The sequence below is a fragment of the Motacilla alba genome, unplaced genomic scaffold (genome assembly GCF_015832195.1).
Source record: "Motacilla alba alba isolate MOTALB_02 unplaced genomic scaffold, Motacilla_alba_V1.0_pri HiC_scaffold_34, whole genome shotgun sequence".
NCBI classification, from domain to species: domain Eukaryota; kingdom Metazoa; phylum Chordata; class Aves; order Passeriformes; family Motacillidae; genus Motacilla; species Motacilla alba.
The window spans coordinates 1576443-1598465 of NW_024037436.1; the positions used below are offsets into that span (position 1 = coordinate 1576443).

Sequence of the window (22023 nt, forward strand, 5' to 3'; positions counted from 1 at the left end):
GGGAATGGGACAGGGACCGGCAATAGCGACACGGAGCGGGAATGCGGTCCGAGAATAGGACCGGGAGTCGGAGGAGGGCCTGGGAATGGGGTACGGGACCGTTCGGGAACGGGAGCCGCGGGACACCGGGTCGGGATTACCGAGGGGACAGCGGAGACCCAGCCGGGCGGGTTAACGGGTCGAGGCGACAATGTGCACCGGGCAGAGGGGACGCCGGAACGGCGAGGGGGACACGCGGACAGCGGTGACACCGGGGACGGGGAGTCAGGAGCGGAACGTTTACCGGGGCCGGGGGACACCGGGATAGGGGGGGTGACACCGAGCAGCGGGGACACCGAGCAGCGGGGACACCGAGCAGGGGTGACACCGAGCAGCGGGGACACCGGAGCGAGGTGACACCGGAGCGTGTCCCCAGAGACCGAGCGGCTGCTGAGCCGCGGCCCCGGGTACGGCACGGCCGAGGCGGCCCCGGCGCCGGTGCCGGTGCCGGTACCGGGGGAGGAGCGGGAGGAGGAAGAGGAGGAGGAGGAGGAGGAGGAGCTGCGGCGCCGCCTCAAGTATTTCTTCATGAGCCCCTGCGACAAGTACCGCGCCCGCGGCCGGCGGCCCGTGAAGCTCGCGCTGCAGCTCGCCAAGATCGTCCTTGTCACCGTGCAGGTGACACCGCCCGGGACAGCGGGGATGGACGGCAGGGACAGCGGGGACAGCGGGCACGGACAGTGGGGACAGCGGGGATGGCCGGTGGGGACAGCGGGGACAGCGGGCACGGACAGTGGGGACAGCGGGGATGGCGCGCGGGGACAGCGGGGATGGCCGGTGGGGACAGTGGGGACATCGGGAACAGCGGGCTGGGACAGCGGGGATGGCCGGTGGGGACAGGGGACAGCGGGCACGGACAGTGGGGACAGCGAGGATGGCGGGCTGGGACAGTGGGGATGGCCGGTGGGGACAGCGGGGACAGCGGGCACGGACAGTAGGGACAGCGGGAACAGCGGGCTGGGACAGCGGGGATGGTGACAGGGACAGCGGGCCGAGGGGCTTGGACACCGGGGAGGGGACACAGGGACACCGGGGAGGGGGCACAGGGACTTGGGGACACTTTGAAAGGGACACTAGAGTGTCCTGGGACAAACCATGGCAGTGTCACTGTGGTGGGACAGGGGCTGATGGCAGCGGTGGCTTTTGTCCCCGAGCTGTGGCACCGTTTTGGGACGAAACACCGCGGTGTCACCACGACGGGACAGGAGGTGACAGAGGTGGTGGCCTTTGTCCCCAGCTGATCCTGTTCGGGCTCAGCAACCAGCTGGTGGTGGCCTTCAAGGAGGACAACACGGTGGCCTTCAAGCACCTGTTCCTCAAGGGCTACGAGGACGGCGCCGATGACACCCAGGCCATCTACACCCGCGGGGACCTCCTGGAGCACCTGGCCTTCGTGCTCGAGAAGGTGGCACGGGGACACCTGCAGGGGCTGGGGACATCGGGGGAGTTGGGGACATCGGGGGAGTTGGGGACACTGGGATCTCCTGGAGCCCCTGGCCTTCGTCCTCGAGAAGGTGGCACGGGGACACCTGCAGGGGTTGGGGACGCCTGCAGGGCTTGGGGACATCGGGGGAGTTGGGGACACTGGGATCTCCTGGAGCACCTGGCCTTTGTCCTCGAGAAGGTGGCACGGGGACACCTGCAGGGGCTGGGGACACTGGGATCTCCTGGAGCACCTGGCCTTCGTCCTCGAGAAGGTGGCACGGGAACATCTGCAGGGGTTGGGGACATCTGCAGGGGTTGGGGACATCAGGGGAGTTGGGGACACGGTGGTGGTTTGGGGACGTGGAGGTCCTCAGGGCTATGGAGGTGACTGGGGACACTGAGATGTCCCAGTGCCACCCCAGCCCCGTGTCCCTGTCCCCGCAGTACCTGGCTGTCCCCAACGAGACCCTTGGCCACCAGGTTTTGGGGACACTGAGATGTTTTGGGGGTCACGGAGACATTTGGGGACACTGAGATGTTTTGGGGCCATGGGGTGGTTTGGGGCCATCAAGGTGCCACCCCAGCCCGGTGTCCCTGTCCCCGCAGTACCTGGCTGTCCCCAACGGGTTCCTTGGCCGCCACGTTTTGGGGACACTGAGATGTTTTGAGGACACTGAGATCTTTGGGGTCATGGGGACATTTTGGGGTCGTGGGGTGGTTTGGGGCCATCGGGGTGGCACCCCAGCCCCGTGTCCCTGTCCCTGCAGTACCTGGCTGTCCCCAACGAGACCCTTGGCCACCACGTTTTGGGGACACGGAGATGTTCTAGGGACACTAAGATGTTTTGGGGTCATGGAGACATTCTGGGGCCATGGGGTGGTTTGGGGCCATCAAGGTGCCACCCCAGCCCCGTGTCCCTGTCCCCGCAGTACCTGGCTGTCCCCAACGGGACCCTTGGCCGCCACGTTTTAGGGACACTGAGATGTTTTGAGGACACTGAGATCTTTGGGGTCATGGGGACGTTTTGGGGCCGTGGGGTGGTTTGGGGCCATCAAGGTGCCACCCCAGCCTGGTGTCCCTGTCCCTGCAGTACCTGGCTGTCCCCAGCGAGACCCTTGGCCACCACGTTTTGGGGACACTGAGATGTTTTGGGGTCATGGAGATGTTTTGGGGTCATGGGGACGTTTTGGGGTCGTGGGGTGGTTTGGGGCCATCAAGGTGCCACCCCAGCCCCGTGTCCCTGTCCCTGCAGTACCTGGCTGTCCCCAACGAGACCCTTGGCCACCACGTTTTGGGGACACGGAGATGTTCTAGGGACACTAAGATGTTTTGGGGTCATGGAGACATTCTGGGGTCATGGGGTGGTTTGGGGCCATCAAGGTGCCACCCCAGCCTCGTGTCCCTGTCCCTGCAGTACCTGGCTGTCCCCAACGAGACCCTTGGCCACCACGTTTTGGGGACACTGAGATGTTTTGAGGACACAGAGATCTTTGGGGTCATGGGGACGTTTTGGGGTCATGGGGTGGTTTGGGGCCATCGGGGTGCCACCCCAGCCCCGGTGTCCCTGTCCCCGCAGTACCTGGCTGTCCCCAACGAGACCCTTGGCCACCACGTTTTGGGGACACTGAGATGTTTTGAGGACACAGAGATCTTTGGGGTCATGGGGACGTTTTGGGGTCGTGGGGTGGTTTGGGGCCATCAAGGTGCCACCCCAGCCCCGTGTCCCTGTCCCCGCAGTACCTGGCTGTCCCCAACGAGACCCTGGGCCGCTACGCCTACGGCGGCGCGGGGCTGCGGCTGTGCCAGCGCTTCTTCCGCCGGGGGGACATCGACCCCGGCAACGACACCTTCGACATCGACCCCGGCGTGGCCACCGGTGCGCGCTGCCCGCGGGCTGGCTGCGGGGTTGGGGTGGGTTTGGGGTGTGGGGTTTGGGGTGTGGGGTTTGGGGTGTGGGGTTGGATTTGGGGTTGGTTTGGGGTTGGTTTGGGGTTTGGGGGTGGATTTGGGGTTTGGGGTTGGGGTTTGGGGTGCAGGGTTCGGGGTTGGTTTGGGGTTTGGGGTTGGGGTGTGGGGTTTGGGGTTGGTTTGGGGTTTGGAGGTTGGGGTTTGGAGGTTGGGGTTTGGGGTTGGTTTGGGATTGGTTTGGGGTTTGGGGTTGGTTTGGGGTTGGGGTTCGGGGTTGGTTTGGGGTTTGGGGTTGGGGTTTGGAGGTTGGGGTTCGGGGTTGGTTTGGGGTTTGGGGTTGGGGTTTGGGGTGCAGGGTTTGGGGTTGGTTTGGGGTTGGGGTGTGGGGTGTGGGGTTGGGGTTTGGAGGTTGGGGTTTGGAGGTTGGGGTTTGGAGGTTGGTTTGGGGTTTGGAGTTTGGGGTGCAGGGTTTGGGGTTGGATTTGGGGTTTGGGGTGCAGGGTTTGGGGGTGGATTTGGGGTTTGGGGTTGGTTTGGGGTTTGGGGTGCAGGGTTTGGGGTTGGTTTGGAGTTGGATTTGGGGTTTGGGGTTGGTTTGGGGTGCAGGGTTTGGAGTTTGGGGTGCAGGGTTTGGGGTGGGTTTGGAGGTTGGGGTTTGGGGTTGGATTTGGGGTTAGGGGTTGGTTTGGGGTTGGTTTGGGGTTGGTTTGGGGTTGGTTTGGGGTTTGGAGGTTGGGGTTTGGGGTTGGTTTGGGGTTGGTTTGGGGTTTGGAGGTTAGGGTTTGGGGTTGGTTTGGGTTTAGGGTTTCAGGTTTGGGGTTTGGAGGTTGGGGTTTGGAATTTAGGGTTGGATTTGGGGTTTGGGTTGGGGATTGGGATTTAGGCTTTAGGGTTTGGGATTTAGGGTTCAGGATGGTCCTGGAGCGTTCCCAGTGCTCCGGGCCCATTTGGGATTCAGGATTTGGGGTTTGGGGTTTGGTATTTGGGGTTTGGGGTGCTCCTGGAGTGTTCCCAGTGCTCCGGGCCCATTTGGGATTCAGGATTTGGGGTTTGGGGTTTGGGGTTTGGGATTTGGGGTTTGGGGTGCTCCTGGAGCGTTCCCAGTGCTCCGGGCCCATTTGGGATTCAGGGTTTGGGGTTTGGGGTTTGGGATTTGGGGTTTGGGGTGCTCCTGGAGCGTTCCCAGTGCTCCGGGCCCATTTGGGATTCAGGATTTGGGGTTTGGGGTTTGGGATTTGGGGTGCTCCTGGAGCGTTCCCAGTGCTCCGGGCCCATTTGGGATTCAGGATTTGGGGTTTGGGGTTTGGGATTTAGGGTTCAGGATGCTCCTGGAGCGTTCCCAGTGCTCCGGGCCCATTTGGGATTCAGGATTTGGGGTTTGGGGTTTGGGATTTGGGGTTTGGGGTGCTCCTGGAGCGTTCCCAGTGCTCCGGGCCCATTTGGGATTCAGGATTTGGGGTTTGGGGTTTGGGATTTGGGATTCGGGGTGCTCCTGGAGTGTTCCCAATGCTCCGGGCCCATTTGGGATTCAGGATTTGGGGTTTGGGGTTTGGGATTTGGGGTGCTCCTGGAGCGTTCCCAGTGCTCCGGGCCCATTTGGGATTCAGGATTTGGGGTTTGGGGTTTGGGGTGCTCCTGGAGCGTTCCCAATGCTCCGGGCCCATTTGGGATTCAGGATTTGGGGAGTCCCCGGGGTTTTGGGTTCCCGCTGTTCCCTGACCCCGATCCCGACCCCACAGAGTGCCTGGGGGTGCAGCCCGGGGACCCCCGACCGCCGGCGCTGGACGGCGCCAACTTCACCCTCCAGTTCCACAGGTAAACCCCAAAAACCCCAAAACCCCAAAAATCCCAAAAACCCAAAACCCCAAAAACTCCAAAAATCCCAAAAAACCCCAAAAACCCCCAAAATTTTCCCTTTTTCATTGATTTTTTTTGGGGATTTTGAGGTGAATTCTCCCTTTTTTTGGGATTTTTGAGGTGGAATTTTCCCTCTTTCATTTATTTTTTGGGATTTTGAGGTCACTTCTCCCATTTTTGGGGTTTTTGAGGTGAATTCTCCCTTTTTTGGGGTTTTTGAGGTGGAATTTCCCTTTTTTGGGGTTTTTGAGGTGGAATTTCCCTTTTTTGGGGTTTTTGAGGTGGATTTTTCCCTCTTTCATTTATTTTTTTGGGATTTTGAGGTGGAATTTTCCCTTTTTTGGGGTTTTTGAGGTGGAATTTTCCATTTTTGGGGTTTTTGAGTTCAATTTTCTCATTTTTGGGTTTTTTTGAGGTGAATTCTCCCATTTTTGGGGTTCTGGGGCCTCCCGGGGTGTCCCTTTGTCCCCTCAGGCTGATCAACGTCACCGTGGAGTTCCAGCTCAAGGCCATCAACATCCAAACGCTGCTGAACCACGAGATCCCCGACTGCTACGCCTTCGGTGTCACCGTCAGTGTCCCCAAGTGTCCCCAAGTGTCCCCAAACACCCCTGAGTGTCCCCCCAGCGTCCCCAAGTGTCCCCAGATACCCCTGAGTGTCCCCCCAGTGTCCCCAAGCACCCCAAAGTGTCCCCAGATACTCTAAAGTGTCCCCTGGGTGTCCCCAAAGTGTCCCCACCTGTCCCCTCGGTGTCCCTAAATATCCTGAAGTGTCCCCTGGGTGTCCCCAAGTGTCCCCAAGTGTCCCCAAATACCCCTGAGTGTCCCCCCAGTGTCCCCAAACACCCCAAAGCGTCCCCGGATATCCTAAAGTGTCCCCTGAATGTCCCCTGGGTGTCCCCTGAGTGTCCCCAAATACCCTAAAGTGTCCCCACTTGTCCCCTCGCTGTCCCTAAATATCCTAAAGTGTCCCCTGGGTGTCCCCAAGTGTCCCCACTTGTCCCCTCGCTGTCCCTAAATCTCCTAAAGTGTCCCCTGGGTGTTCCCAAGTGTCCCCAAAGTGTCCCCAGACACCCCACAGCGTCCCCAGTTGGGTCCTCAGCGGCACGGTGACGGTGCCACCGCGTGTCCCCAGGTCACCTTCGACAACAGCGCGCACAGCGGGCGCGTGCGGATCCGCCTGGACGCCCGCGCGGCCATCCAGGAGTGCCACCACCCCTCGCTGCCCGCCAGAGGTGACAGCGGGTGACAACGGGTGACACTGGGCTGTGGGGGTGTCCCCGGGAGTGCCACCACCCCTCGCTGCCCGCCAGAGGTGACACTGGGTGACAACGGGTGACACTGGGCTGTGGGGGTGTCCCCGGGAGTGCCACCACCCCTCGCTGCCCGCCAGAGGTGACACTGGGTGACAACGGGTGACACTGGGCTGTGGGGGTGTCCCCGGGAGTGCCACCACCCCTCGCTGCCCGCCAGAGGTGACACTGGGTGACAACGGGTGACACTGGGCTGTGGGGGTGTCCCCGGGAGTGCCACCACCCCTCGCTGCCCGCCAGAGGTGACACTGGGTGACAACGGGTGACACTGGGCTGTGGGGGTGTTCCCGGGAGTGCCACCACCCCTCGCTGCCTGCCAGAGGTGACACTGGGTGACAACGGGTGACACTGGGCTGTGGGGGTGTTCCCGGGAGTGCCACCACCCCTCGCTGCCCGGCAGAGGTGACAGCGGGTGACAACGGGTGACACTGGGCTGTGGGGGTGTCCCCGGGAGTGCCACCACCCCTCGCTGCCCGGCAGAGGTGACAGCGGGTGACAACGGGTGACACTGGGCTGTGGGGGTGTCCCTGGGAGTGCCACCACCCCTCGCTGCCCGGCAGAGGTGACACTGGGTGACAACGGGTGACAATGGGTGACAGCGGGCTGTGGGGGTGTCCCTGGGAGTGCCACCACCGTGTCACACCCAGCAGAGGTGACAGTGGGCACCTGTCCCTGGGAGGTGACAACAGGCCGTGGCACGCCACCTGTCCCCGTGGTGTCCCCTGTCCTTGAGCTGTCCCCTGTCCCCAAGGTGTCCCTTGTCCCTTGGGAGTGTCCCCTGTCCCCGCGGTGTCACCTGTCCCCGAGGTGTCCCCTGTCCCCACGATGCCCCCTGTCCCCACGGTGTCCCCTGTCCCCGCGGTGTCACCTGTCCCCGCGGTGTCACCTGTCCCCGAGGTGTCCCCTGTCCTCATGGTGTCCCCCGTCCCCAATGTGTCCTTTGTCCCCGCGGTGTCCCCTGTCCCCGAGGTGTCCCCTGTCCCCACGGTGTCCCCTGTCCCCGCGGTGTCACCTGTCCCCACGGTGTCCCCTGTCCCCGCGGTGTCACCTGTCCCCGCGGTGTCACCTGTCCCCGAGGTGTCCCCTGTCCCCACGATGCCCCCTGTCCCCACGGTGTCCCCTGTCCCCACGGTGTCCCCTGTCCCCACAGTGTCCCCTGTCCCCAATGTGTCCTTTGTCCCCGCGGTGTCCCCTGTCCCTGAAGTGTCCCCTGTCCCCACGGTGTCCCCTGTCCCCACGGTGTCCCCTGTCCCCGAGGTGTCCCTCATCCTTGAGCTGTCCCCCGTCCCCGTGGTGTCCCCTGTCCCCACAGTGTCCCCTGTCCCCAAGGTGTCCCTTGTCCCTGAGCCATCCCCCGTCCCCGCGGTGTCCCCGGGAGGTGGCAGTGACGGCGGGTGTCCCCGCAGGTGACAGCTGGCGGCGGCTGGCCTTCGACGTGCTGGTGACGGCCGTGTGCGCGCTGTCCCTGGTGCTCTGCGCCCGCTCCATCGCCCGCGGGCTCCTCCTGCAGCGGGTGCGCGGGGCGGGGGGGGTTGGGGGGATTTTGGGGGGATTTGGGGGGATTTTGGGGGGATTTGGGGTGGTTTAGGGGATTTTTGGGGTGATTTTGGGGCATTCAGCGGGATTTTGGGAGGATTTGGGGGATTTGGGGGTAATTTTGGGGGGATTTGGGGGGAATTTGGGAGATTTTGGGGGAATTTGGGGGATTTGGGGGATTTTTGGGGGGATTTTGGGGAGATTTTGGGGGAATTTTGAGGGGATTTGGGGGGGTTTCAGGGGATTTTGGGGGGATTTGGGGGATTTTGGGGGAATTTGGGGGGATTTTGGGGGATTTTGGGGGAATTTGGGGAACTTGGGGGGATTTGGGTGGAATTTTGGGGGATTTTGGGGGGATTTGGGAGAATTTGGGGGTATTTTGGGGGGATTTTGGGGGGATTTGGGGCAAATTTGGGGGATTTTGGGGCATTTTGGGGCATTGGGGGGATTTGGGGGGATTTTGGGGGCAATTTGGGGGATTTTGGGGGATTTCGGGGGGATTTGGGAGAATTTGGGGGCATTTTGGGGGGACTTGGGGTGATTTTGGGGGGATTTCGGGGAATTTGAGGGGATTTTTGAGAGATTTTGGGGGGATTTTGTGGGGATTTGGGGGCATTTTGGGGGGCATTTGGGGGGATTTGGGGCATTTGGAGGGATTTGGGGGGATTTTGGGGGGATTTTTGGGGAATTTGGGGGAATTTGGGGGGATTTGGGCAATTTGGGGGTATTTTGGGGTGATTTTTGGGGGGATTTTGAGGGCATTTGAGGGGATTTTGGGGGCATTTTGGGGGAATTTTGGGGGGGATTTTGGGGGATTTGGGGGCATTTGGGGAATTTTGGGAGATTTTGGAGGATTTTGGGGGGATTTGGGCAATTTTTGGGGGATTTGGGGGGTTTGGGGGGGAATTTGGGGGGAATTTGGGGGATTTGGGGGATTTTGGGGCAATTTGGGGGGCATTTTGGGGGAATTTGGGGGTTTGGGATTAATGGGATTTTGGGGGTTGGATGTGGATGGTGGGAGGCGGTGGGAGATGGCGGGAAGGGTGGGATGTGGCGGTGGGAGGTGGTGACGCCCCAGCGAGGTGACAATCCTGGTGTCCCCGCGTCCCCGCGGGAGTTCAGCCGGCTCCTGTGATGTGACAGTGACAATGACAGTGACAGCGACAGTGACAATGACAGTGACAGTGACAATATTCCCGCAGGAGTTCAGCCGGTTCCTGTGATGTGACAGTGACGGTGACAGTGACAGTGACAGTGACAATGTCCCCGCAGGAGTTCAGCTGGCTCCTGTGAGGTTACAGTGACAGTGACAATGACAGTGACAGCGACAGTGACAATGACAGTGACAGTGACAGTGACAATGTCCCCACAGGAGTTCAGCGCGTTCCTGTGAGGTGACAGTGACAATGACAGTGACAGTGACAGTGACAATGTTCCCGCAGGAGTTCAGCCGGTTCCTGTGATGTGACAGTGACAATGACAGTGACAGTGACAGTGACAATGTCCCCGCAGGAGTTCAGCCGGCTCCTGTGAGGTGACAGCGACAGTGACAATGACAGTGACAGTGACAATGTTCCCGCAGGAGTTCAGCCGGCTCCTGTGATGTGACAGTGACAGTGACAGTGACAATGACAGTGACAATGTCCCCGCAGGAGTTCAGCTGGCTCCTGTGAGGTTACAGTGACAGTGACAATGACAGTGACAGCGACAGTGACAATGACAGTGACAGTGACAATGTTCCCGCAGGAGTTCAGCCGGTTCCTGTGATGTGACAGTGACAATGACAGTGACAGTGACAGTGACAATATTCCCGCAGGAGTTCAGCCGGTTCCTGTGATGTGACAGTGACAGTGACAGTGACAGTGTCCCCGCAGGAGTTCAGCGCGTTCCTTTGAGGTGACAGTGACAATGACAGTGACAGTGACAGTGACAATGTCCCCGCAGGAGTTCAGCTGGCTCCTGTGAGGTTACAGTGACAGTGACAATGACAGTGACAGCGACAGTGACAATGACAGTGACAGTGACAGTGACAACGTCCCCACAGGAGTTCAGCGCGTTCCTGTGAGGTGACAGTGACAATGACAGTGACAGTGACAGCGATGTCCCTGCAGGAGTTCAGCGCGTTCCTGCGCCGGCGCCGCGGTGTCACCGTGTCGCTGTGAGGTGACAGTGACAGTGACAGTGTCCCCGCAGGAGTTCAGCGCGTTCCTGCGCCGGCGCCGCGGTGTCACCGTGTCGCTGTGAGGTGACAGTGACAGTGACAATGTCCCCGCAGGAGTTCAGTGCGTTCCTGCGCCGGCGCCGCGGTGTCACCGTGTCCCTGTCGGACCGGCTGGAGTTCCTCAATGGCTGGTACCTGCTGCTCGTCACCAGCGACCTCCTGACCGTGCTGGGCACCGTGCTCAAGATCGGCATCGAGGCCAAGGTCACCCTCGGGGACACTGCCACCCCCTGGGGACACTGCCACCTCGGGGACACTGCCAGCCCCTGGGGACACTGCCAGCCCCTGGGGACACTGCCACCTTGGGGACACTGCCACCCCCTGGGGACACTGCCAGCCTGGGGACATTGCCAGCCTGGGGACAGTGCCACCCCATGGGGACACTGCCACCTCGGGGACACTGCCACCCCATGGGGACACTGCCAGCCTGGGGACACTGCCACCCCCTGGGGACACTGCCAGCCTGGGGACATTGCCAGCCTGGGGACAGTGCCACCCCATGGGGACACTGCCACCTCGGGGACACTGCCACCCCATGGGGACACTGCCATCCTGGGGACACTGCCAGCCCCTGGGGACACTGCCACCCCATGGGGACACTGCCACCTCGGGGACACTGCCACCCCATGGGGACACTGTCATCCTGGGGACACTGCCACCCTGGGGACACTGCCACCCTCTGGGGACACTGCCATTCCCTGGGGACACTGCCACCTTGGGGACACTGCCAGCCTGGGGACACTGCCACCCCATGGGGACACTGCCACCCCATGGGGACACTGCCACCTTGGGGACACTGCCTCTCCCTGGGAACACTGCCACCCCCTGGGGACAATGGGAGGGGACATTGTCACCGCCGCCAGGGGGACACGGCGGTGGCACTGTCCCCGTGTCCCCGCAGAACTTCTCGGGGTACGACGTGTGCAGCATCCTGCTGGGGACATCGACGCTGCTCGTGTGGGTCGGGGTCATCCGCTACCTGACCTTCTTCCAGAAGTACAACGTGAGTGACACCTGTGTCACCTGTGTCACCTGTGTCACCTGGGGACAGGGGACATCACCTGGGGACAGGGACAGGGGACATCCTGGGGGCACAGGGGACAGGGACAGGGACATCACGGGGTCGGGGTCATCCGCTACCTGACCTTCTTCCAGAAGTACAACGTGAGTGACACCTGTGTCACCTGTGTCACCTGGGGACAGGGGACATCACCTGGGGACAGGGACAGGGGACACCCTGGGGGCACAGGGGACAGGGACAGGGACATGACGGGGTCGGGGTCATCCGCTACCTGACCTTCTTCCAGAAGTACAACGTGAGTGACACCTGTGTCACCTGTGTCACCTGTGTCACCTGGGGACAGGGGACATCACCTGGGGACAGGGACAGGGGACACCCTGGGGGCACAGGGGACAGGGACAGGGACATCACGGGGTCGGGGTCATCCGCTACCTGACCTTCTTCCAGAAGTACAACGTGAGTGACACCTGTGTCACCTGTGTCACCTGTGTCACCTGTGTCACCTGGGCACAGGGACAGGGGACATCACCTGGGGACAGGGCCGGGCTGAAGTCCCATTTTTCCTGCCCCAGATCCTCCTTGTCACGCTCGGCTTGGGGACAGTCCCCATTTTTCCCACCCCACACAGGGATAATCCCCATTTTCCCACCCCAAATCCCCATTTTCCCACCCCAAACCCCGTTTTTCCCGCCCCACTCATGGGTAATTCCCATTTTTCCCCGTTTTTTTCCCCCGTTTTTCCCGATTTCCCGGTTTTTCTCCCCAGATCCTGATCGTGACGCTGCACGTGGTGACCCCGACGGGATGCCCTCCCCACCCCAAATCCCCATTTCCCCACCCCAAACCCCGTTTTTCCCACCCCACGGGTGGGTAATTCCCATTTTTCCCGTTTTTTCCCCGTTTTTCCCGATTTCTCGGTTTTTCTCCCCAGATCCTGATCGTGACGCTGCGCGTGGTGACCCCGACGTGATGCTCTCCCCACCCCAAACCCCATTTCCCCACCCCAAATCCCCATTTTCCCGCCCCAAACCCCGTTTTTCCCGCCCCACTCACGGATAATTCCCGTTTTTTTCCCCGTTTTTCCCGATTTCCCGGTTTTTCTCCCCAGATCCTGATCGTGACGCTGCGCGTGGCGCTGCCCAACGTGATTCTCTCCCCACCCCAAATCCCCATTTTCCCACTCCAAACCCTGTTTTTCCCACCCCAAACCCCGTTTTTCCCACCCCACTCGTGGGTAATTCCCATTTTTCCCGTTTTTTTCCCCGTTTTTCCCGATTTCCCGGTTTTTCCCCCCAGATCCTGATCGTGACGCTGCGCGTGGTGACCCCGACGTGATGCTCTCCCCACCCCAAATCCCCATTTTCCCACCCCAAACCCCCATTTCCCCACCCCAAATCCCCCTTTTCCCACCCCAAACCCCGTTTTTCCCACCCCACTGGCCGATAATTCCCGTTTTTTCCCCCGTTTTTCCCGATTTCCCGGTTTTTCCCCCCAGATCCTGATCGTGACGCTGCGCGTGGTGACCCCGACGTGATGCTCTCCCCACCCCAAATCCCCATTTTCCCACCCCAAATCCCCATTTTCCCACCCCAAACCCCATTTTTCCCACCCCACTCACGGATAATTCCCGTTTTTTCCCCGTTTTTCCCGATTTCCCGGTTTTTCCCCCCAGATCCTGATCGTGACGCTGCGCGTGGTGACCCCGACGTGATGCTCTCCCCACCCCAAACCCCATTTCCCCACCCCAAACCCCGTTTTTCCCGCCCCAAACCCCGTTTTTCCCGCCCCACTCGTGGGTAATTCCCATTTTTCCTGTTTTTTTTCCCGTTTTTCCCGATTTCCCGGTTTTTCTCCCCAGATCCTGATCGTGACGCTGCGCGTGGTGACCCCGACGTGATGCTCTCCCCACCCCAAACCCCATTTTCCCACCCCAAACCCCATTTTCCCACCCCAAATCCCCATTTTCCCACCCCAAACCCCGTTTTTCCCGCCCCACTCGCCGATAATTCCCGTTTTTTTCCCCGTTTTTCCCGATTTCCCGGTTTTTCCCCCCAGATCCTGATCGTGACGCTGCGCGTGGCGCTGCCCAACGTGATGCGCTTCTGCTGCTGCGTGGCCGTGATCTACCTGGGCTACTGCTTCTGCGGCTGGATCGTGCTGGGCCCGCACCACGGCAAGGTGCGCCCGGCGCCCCCGATCCCGGTCGGGAGGTTCCCAAATTTCGGGGTTTGGGGTCGGGAGATTCCCAAATTTTGGGTTTTGGGGTTCAGAGATTCCCAGATTTCACTTTTGGGGTTGGGATGTTCTCAAATTTTGGGTTTTGGGGTTGGGATGTTCCCAAATTTTGGGTTTGGGGTCGGGATGTTCCCAAATCTGGTTCTGGGGTCAGGATGTTCCCAAATTTTGGGTTTTGGGGTTGGAATGTTCCCAAATCCTGGTTTTGGGGTCGGGAGATTCCCAAATTTCGGGGTTTGCGGTTGGGATGTTCCCAAATTTTGGTTTTGGGGTCGGGAGATTCCCAAATTTTGGGTTTTGGGGTTGATATGTTCCCAAATTTCGGGGTTTGGGGTCGGGAGATTCCCAAATTTTGGGTTTTGGGGTTCAGAGATTCCCAGATTTCACTTTTGGGGTTGGGATGTTCTCAAATTTGGGGTTTTGGGGTTGGGATGTTCCCAGATTTCACTTTAGGGGTTGGGATGTTTCCAAATTTGGGGTTTTGGGGTTGATATGTTCCCAAATTTTGGGTTTGGGGTGAGGCGATTCCCAAATTTTGGATTTTGGGGTCGGGATGTTCTCAAATTTTGGGTTTTGGGGTCAGGAGATTCCCAAATTTCACTTTTGGGGTTGGGATGTTCCCAAATTTTGGGGTTTTGGGGTCGGGAGGTTCCCAAATTTTGGGTTTGCGGTCGGGAGGTTCCCAAATTTTGGGTTTTGGGGTTCAGAGATTCCCAGATTTCACTTTTGGGGTTGGGATGTTCTCAAATTTGGGGTTTTGGGGTTGGGATGTTCCCAGATTTCACTTTAGGGGTTGGGATGTTCCCAAATTTGGGGTTTTGGGGTTGATATGTTCCCAAATTTTGGGTTTGGGGTGAGGCGATTCCCAAATTTTGGATTTTGGGGTTGGGATGTTCTCAAGTCCTGGTTTTGGGGTCGGGAGGTTCCCAAATTTCACTTTAGGGGTTGGGATGTTCCCAAATTTTGGTTTTGGGGTTGGGATGTTCCCAAATTTTGGTTTTGGGGTTGGGAGGTTCCCAAATTTCGGGGTTTGGGGTCGGGAGATTCCCAAATTTTGGGTTTTGGGGTTCAGAGATTCCCAAATTTCACTTTAGGGGTTGGGATGTTCCCAAATTTTGGGGTTTTGGGGTCGGGAGGTTCCCAAATTTTGGGTTTGGGGTCGGGATGTTCCCAAATCTGGTTCTGGGGTCAGGATGTTCCCAAATTTGGGGTTTTGGGGTTGGGATGTTCCCAGATTTCACTTTACGGGTTGGGATGTTCCCAAATTTGGGGTTTTGGGGTTGATATGTTCCCAAATTTTGGGTTTGGGGTGGGGCGATTCCCAAATTTCGGGTTTTGGGATCGGGAGATTCACAAATCCTGGTTTTGGGGTTGGATTCCTCCCCAAATCCGTGGATGAAATGCGGATGGCACCCAGGTGTGACAGGTGACACACAGGTGACACACAGGTGGCACACAGGTGACACAGGTGACACAGGTGACACAGGTGTGTGTCCCCAGTTCCGCTCGCTGTCCATGGTGTCCGAGTGCCTCTTCTCGCTGGTCAACGGCGATGACAGGGGGTGACACAGGGGGTGACACAGGTGACACAGGTGACGCCCAGGTGACACAGGGGGTGACACAGGTGACACAGGTGACACAGGTGACCCAGGTGTGTGTCCCCAGTTCCGCTCGCTGTCCATGGTGTCCGAGTGCCTCTTCTCGCTGGTCAACGGCGATGACGGGGGGTGACACAGGGGGTGACACAGGTGACACAGGTGACCCCCAGGTGACCCAGGTGTGTGTCCCCAGTTCCGGTCGCTGTCCATGGTGTCCGAGTGCCTCTTCTCGCTGGTCAACGGCGATGACAGGGGGTGACACAGGGGTGACACAGGTGACACAGGGGGTGACACAGGTGACACACAGGTGGCACACAGGTGACCCAGGTGTGTGTCCCCAGTTCCGCTCGCTGTCCATGGTGTCCGAGTGCCTCTTCTCGCTGGTCAACGGCGATGACAGGGGGTGACACAGGGGTGACACAGGTGACACAGGGGGTGACACAGGTGACACACAGGTGGCACACAGGTGACCCAGGTGTGTGTCCCCAGTTCCGCTCGCTGTCCATGGTGTCCGAGTGCCTCTTCTCGCTGGTCAACGGCGATGACATGTTCGCCACCTTCGCGGCGCTGCGGCCCAGCGGGGCGCTGGTGTGGCTCTTCAGCCAGGTGTACCTGTACTCCTTCAGCGCGCTCTTCATCTACATGGTGCTCAGCCTCTTCATCGCCCTCATCACCGGCTCCTACGACACCATCAAGGTGAGCCGGTGGCGCCGCACCTGGCTGTGACGTCACCTGGGTGACATCATCTGTGTGACGTCACCTGTGTGTGTGTTATCTGTGTGTGACGTCATCACCGGCTCCTACGACACCGTCAAGGTGAGCAGGTGGCGCCGCACCTGGCTGTGACATCACCTGAGGGTGACCTCACCTGTGTGACGTCATCTGTGTGCGTGTTATCTCTGTGTGACGTCACCTGTGTGTGTTATCTGGGTGTGACGTCACCTGTGTGTGTTATCTGGGTGTGACGTCATCACCGGCTCCTATGACACCATCAAGGTGAGCCGGTGGCGCCGCACCTGGCTGTGACATCACCTGAGGGTGACGTCACCTGTGTGACGTCACCTGTGTGACATTACCTGCGTGTGTGACATCACCTGTGTGTGACATCACCTGTGTGTGACATCACCTGTGTGTGTTATCTGGGTGTGACGTCATCACCGGCTCCTACGACACCGTCAAGGTGAGCAGGTGGCGCCGCACCTGGCTGTGACGTCATCTGTGTGACGTCATCTGTGTGTGTGTTATCTCTGTGTGACGTCACCTGTGTGTGTTATCTGGGTGTGACGTCATCACCGGCTCCTACGACACCATCAAGGTGAGCAGGTGGCGCCTCACATGGCTGTGACGTCACCTGGGTGTGACATCATCTGTCCCTGTGTCCCCAGCACCAGTGCGAGGGTGACAGTGCCACCGCGGTGTCCCAGCTGCTGTCCCTGTGTCCCCAGCACCAGCCCATGGGTGACAGTGCCACCGCGGTGTCCCAGCTGCTGTCCCTGTGTCCCCAGCACCAATGGAGGGTGACAGTGCCACCGCGGTGTCCCAGCTGCTGTCCCTGTGTCCCCAGCACCAGCCCATGGGTGACAGTGCCACCGCGGTGTCCCAGCTGCTGTCCCTGTGTCCCCAGCACCAGTGCGAGGGTGACAGTGCCACCGCGGTGTCCCAGCTCCTGTCCCCGTGTCCCCAGCCCCAATGGAGGGTGACAGTGCCACCGCGGTGTCCCAGCTACTGTCCCTGTGTCCCCAGCACCAATGGAGGGTGACAGTGCCACCGCGGTGTCCCAGCTCCTGTCCCTGTGTCCCCAGCACCAGTGCGAGGGTGACAGTGCCACCGCGGTGTCCCAGCTGCTGTCCCTGTGTCCCCAGCACCAGTCCATGGGTGACAGTGCCACCGCGGTGTCCCAGCTGCTGTCCCTGTGTCCCCAGCACCAATGGAGGGTGACAGTGCCACCGCGGTGTCCCAGCTGCTGTCCCTGTGTCCCCAGCACGAGCCCATGGGTGACAGTGCCACCGCGGTGTCCCAGCTGCTGTCCCTGTGTCCCCAGCCCCAGTCCATGGGTGACAGTGCCACCGCGGTGTCCCAGCTGCTGTCCCCGTGTCCCCAGCACCAGTGCGAGGGTGACAGTGCCACCGCGGTGTCCCAGCTGCTGTCCCTGTGTCCCCAGCACCAGTCCATGGGTGACAGTGCCACCGCGGTGTCCCAGCTGCTGTCCCTGTGTCCCCAGCCCCAATGGAGGGTGACAGTGCCACCGCGGTGTCCCAGCTGCTGTCCCTGTGTCCCCAGCCCCAATGGAGGGTGACAGTGCCACCGCGGTGTCCCAGCTGCTGTCCCTGTGTCCCCAGCACCAGTGCGAGGGTGACAGTGCCACCGCGGTGTCCCAGCTGCTGTCCCTGTGTCCCCAGCACCAGTGCGAGGGTGACAGTGCCACCGCGGTGTCCCAGCTCCAGGCGTTCGTCGCGCAGTGCCGGGACAGCCCCGGTTCCGGAAAGTTCCGCCGCGCCAGCGCCGCCTCCTGCCCCGGCCTCTGCTGCTGCCCCCGGTCTGCGGCTGGGGGGCTTGGGGACATCTTGGGGGGGGCTTGGGGACACCTCGGGGGGGCTTGGGGACACCTCTGGGGGGGTTGGGGACACCTCGGGGGGGGCTTGGGGACACCTCGGGGGGCTTGGGGACACCTCGGGGGCGTTTGGGGACGCCTCTGGGGGGGTTTGGGGACACCTCGGGGGGGGTTGGGGACACCTCGGGGGGGCTTTGGGGGTATTTTGGGATGTTTTGGGGGATTTTGGGGGAGGTTTTGGGGGGATTTTGGGACATTTCAGGGCGTTTGGGGGGTTTTGGGACATTTCTGGGGGTTTTGGGGAATTTGGGGACTTTTCAGGGGGTTTGGGGGGATTTTGGGACATTTGAGGGGGTTTTGGGGGGATTTGGGGGGATTTTGGGATGTTTTGGGGGGAGTTTGGGGAAATTGGGGACGTTTGGGGGGATTTTGGGGGGATTTTGGGATGTTTTGGGGGATTTGGGGACTTTTGGGCGGGGGTTTGGGGAATTTTGAGGGATTTTGGGGGATTTTGGGACGTTTCGGGTCAGATTTTGGGGGATTTGGGGAGGTTTTGAGGGGGTTTTGGGGGGGTTTGGGGTCACCCCAAGGGAGGAGGGTCCTGGGTGGTTTGGGCTTGGTGACACCTTGGGGGGATTCCAGCCAGGGGACCCCAAAATCCTTCCCTGCCCCACGAAATCCAGCCCTGTTCCCAAATAACCCCAAAATCCAGCCCCAAATGACCCCAAAATGACCCCAGAATTTGGCCCCAAAAATCCCCAAAATGATCCCAAAATCCAGCCCCAAATGACCCCAAAACGACCCCAAAAGACCCCAAACTCCAGCCCCTCCCCCGGGTTTTGGGGTCCCCCCTCCCCCCCGGGGTTTTTGGGATCTGGGGGGGTTTCCCTGGGGTCCTGCCCCCCAAAAAAACCCAAAAAACCCCAAAAAACCCCCAAAAACCCCAAAAAACCCCAAAAAGCCCTAAAAACCCCAAAATTGTGTCCCCACAGGGCGCCCGCGCAGGACAACGCGCTCCTGGTGAACTGAGGGGACACCGAGGGGACACCGGGGGGACACCGGGGGACACCCCAAAACCCCCCCGGCTTTTTATTTATTTTATTTTCTCCTTTTACCTCCCCGAAAACCCCAAATTTGGGACCCCCGGGACGGGTTTGGGAGGGTGGGGTTGGGACTTTTGGGGACATTTTGGGACCCCCTGTTCATTTTTGGGGGAAATTTGGAATCCCGGGACCCCCAAAATCCCTTTTTAGGGACATTTTGGGACCCCAAATTCATTTTTAGGGACATTTTGGGACCCCAAAATCATTTTTGGGGACATTTTGGGACCCCCTGTTCATTTTTGAGGGAAATTTGGAATCCTGGGAGCCCCCAAATCCATTTTTAGGGACATTTTGGGACCCCAAAATCGTTTTTGGGGACACTTTGGGACCCCCTGTTCATTTCTGGGGGTAAATTTGCACCCTTGTCACCCCCAAACCCGTCCTTGGGGACACTGCAGGACCTCGTCCCCGTCCTCGGGGACACCGGAGCCGCTCTGGGACCCAAAAATGTCCCTTTTCACCCCAAACCGGGGCCGTGGCCACACCCGGGGGGGGGGAAGGTTTGTGTCCCCAAGGGGACAATAAAGGTGACCTGGGACACGAGGGCTCTGTGGTGACAATGGCGACACCCTGGGGTGACAATGGCCACGCTGGGGTGGCCTTGGGGACCCCCCCCCGTCCCTACAATGGTACAGCCCTGTGAGAATGCCCCCCCTCCCAGTGGTACAGTCCATCCCCCCCCCCTTTTATTGGTACAACCCACTTTGGTGGTCCCCCCCACGCTGCCATACAGTGGTACGTTCCACACACCCCTTCCCGCGCTCACAGTGGTACCTTCCGCCTCCCCCCCGTCTCCTCAGTGGTACCTCCCGCCTCCCCCTATCTCCCCTCGGTGGTACCTCCCACCTCCCCCTATCTCCCCTCAGTGGTACCTCCCACCTCCCCCTATCTCCCCTCAGTGGTACCTCCCACTCCCTCACAGTGGTACCTCCCGCCTCCCCCCGTCTCCTCAGTGGTATCTCCCACCTCCCCCCGTCTCCCCTCAGTGGTACCACCCACTCCCTCACAGTGGTACCTCCCGCCTCCCCCCGTCTCCCCTCAGTGGTACCTCCCATCCCCCCTCACCGCTCCGTTCCCCCCCCGAGGCCTCCCCGTTCTGCCCCCCGCCGCCGCTCCCGGTACCGCCCCGACCCCTCCGGTCCCCCCCGGTCTCCCCCGGTCCCCTCCCGGTCCCCCCCGGCCCGGCAGACACCGCCTTGCTCCGCGCCGTCCCCCCCCGCGGCGGCAGCATGGTGCGCGCCGGCTCCCCCCGCGCGGTGGTCGGCGCCGCCCCGCTCCCGCCGCTCGTTTCCGCGCGAAGCCGCTCCCGGTCCCGCCGAGCCGGGCCCCGAGCGCGGCCCCGAACCCGGCCCGGAACCGGGTCCCGAGCCCGCCCCGCGCCCCCCGCCCGGCCCCCGCCCCGCTCCCGATGCCGGCCCGCGCCGCGCCGCTGCCGCCGGCCCCGCTGCCCGCCGAGCTGCGCCGACGGTGAGTCCCGGCCGGGAGACGGGAGTGAGACGGGAGTGAGGGCCCCCCCTCTCACAGCCCTCAGACCCGCTCAGAGCCCCTCATGAACCTTCGCAGCCCCTCAGAGCCGTCAGAGCCCCTCAGAGCTCCTCAGAGCCCTCAGAGCCCCTCACAGCCTTTAGAGCCCCTCACAGCTCTGAGAGCTACTCAGAGCCCCTCATGACCCTTCGCAGCCCCTCAGAGCCGTCAGAGCCCCTCACAGCTCTGAGAGCCCCTCACAGTCCTCAGAGCCCCTCACAATCCTCAGAGCTCCTCACAGCTCTGAGAGCTCCTCAGAGCCCCTCAGAGCTTTCAGAGCCCCTCACAGTCCTCAGAGCTTCTCACAGCCCTCAGAGCCTCTCATGACCCTTCGCAGCCCCTCAGAGCCGTCAGAGCCTCACAGTCCTCAGAGCTTCTCACAGCCCTCAGAGCCCCTCGCAGCCTCAGAGCTTTCAGAGCCCCTCATGACCCTTTGCAGCCCCTCAGAGCCGTCAAAGCCCCTCAGAGCTCTCAGAGCCCCTCACAGTCGTCAGAGCTTCTCACAGCTCTGAGAGCTCCTCAGAGCCCCTCATGACCCTTCGCAGCCCCTCAGAGCCATCAGAGCCCCTCAGAGCTTCTCACAGCCCTCAGAGCCCCTCATGACCCTTCGCAGCCCCTCAGAGCCATCAGAGCCCCTCAAAGCCCCTCACAGCCCTCAGAGCCCCTCAGATCTTTCAGAGCCCCTCAGAGCCCCTCACAGCCCCTCGCAGCCCCTCAGGGTGGGCCCGTGCCCAGAGCCAGCCCAGGGTGGGCTGAGGGCCACCAGCCCTGGCACTGAACCCCCCCCATGTCACTGACACCCCCCCAGTGGCACTGAACCCCCCTCATGTCACTGACACCCCCCCAGTGGCGCTGAACCCCCCCCCCATGTCACTGAACCCCCCCCCATGTCACTGAACCCCCCCCTCATGTCACTGACACCCCCCCAGTGGCGCTGAACCCCCCTCATGTCACTGACACCCCCCCAAAATTGCCCTGAACCCCCCTCAATGGCACTGACACCCCCCCAGTGGCGCTGAACCCCCCTCAATGGCACTGACCCCCCCCCCCCCAAAATTACCCTGAACCCCCCTCAATGGCACTGACACCCCCCCAGTGGCACTGAACCCCCCTCATGGCACTCACCCCCCCCAAAATGACCCTGAACCCCCCCAAAATGACCCTGACCCCCCTGAACCCCCCCCAAAATGACCCTGATGCTCCTGAACCCCCCCCCCCAAATGACCCTGACCCCATTCACAACTGCCTTGACCCCCCCAAAAGTGCTCTGCCCCCCCACTCTGAAGTGACCCCCCCCATATTTTGGGGACACCCCTGGACCCCCACCCTTCCCCTCCCCCAGTTTTGGGGTGCCCACGTGGCCCCGGCCGGGTCCCCCCCCCCCCCGGCTTTGTCCCCACCCCGTGTCCCCTGGTCAGGGTGTTTTGGGGTGGCGCGTTTTGGGGTGATCCCGGTGGGAATTGTCACTGTCACCCCCCACCCCAAAACCCCTCCTGTGCCCCCCAGCCCGGGCAGGAAGGGGGGGCCCCAAACCCCTCCCCCGCTTCCGGTGCGGTGCCCGCGCTGTCCCCAAGGTCCCCGTGGGTGTCCCCAAAGCCGGGGGACCCCCCCAAAATCCCCCCAAAACCCCCCTGGATCCCACGGGAAAAGGGAAAGGGGAAGTGGGGGTGGCACCAGAGCGGTGCCAGGATG

At 61.1% G+C, this 22023-nt stretch overlaps 2 protein-coding genes across 2 annotated transcripts in view; both read left to right on the forward strand.

Moving 5' to 3' along the window:
• MCOLN1 (mucolipin TRP cation channel 1) overlaps window positions 1-19345 on the forward strand; it is a 25071-nt gene extending 5726 nt beyond the window's left edge. Inside the window, exons 4-16 of the mRNA XM_038126306.1 lie at window positions 405-657; window positions 1277-1444; window positions 3202-3340; window positions 5112-5187; window positions 5704-5800; window positions 6365-6464; window positions 7949-8055; window positions 10354-10503; window positions 11201-11302; window positions 13376-13498; window positions 15643-15849; window positions 17493-17689; window positions 18697-19345. Coding sequence (XP_037982234.1) covers window positions 405-657; window positions 1277-1444; window positions 3202-3340; window positions 5112-5187; window positions 5704-5800; window positions 6365-6464; window positions 7949-8055; window positions 10354-10503; window positions 11201-11302; window positions 13376-13498; window positions 15643-15849; window positions 17493-17689; window positions 18697-18733 — 1756 coding nt within the window. The 3' untranslated portion in view covers window positions 18734-19345. The remainder of the gene's footprint in view (window positions 1-404; window positions 658-1276; window positions 1445-3201; window positions 3341-5111; window positions 5188-5703; window positions 5801-6364; window positions 6465-7948; window positions 8056-10353; window positions 10504-11200; window positions 11303-13375; window positions 13499-15642; window positions 15850-17492; window positions 17690-18696) is intronic.
• A 21-nt stretch (window positions 19346-19366) lies between these two features.
• DNMT1 (DNA methyltransferase 1) overlaps window positions 19367-22023 on the forward strand; it is a 31685-nt gene continuing 29028 nt past the window's right edge. The window contains exons 1-3 of the mRNA XM_038126308.1: window positions 19367-19436; window positions 19608-19708; window positions 19794-19925. Coding sequence (XP_037982236.1) covers window positions 19367-19436; window positions 19608-19708; window positions 19794-19925 — 303 coding nt within the window. The remainder of the gene's footprint in view (window positions 19437-19607; window positions 19709-19793; window positions 19926-22023) is intronic.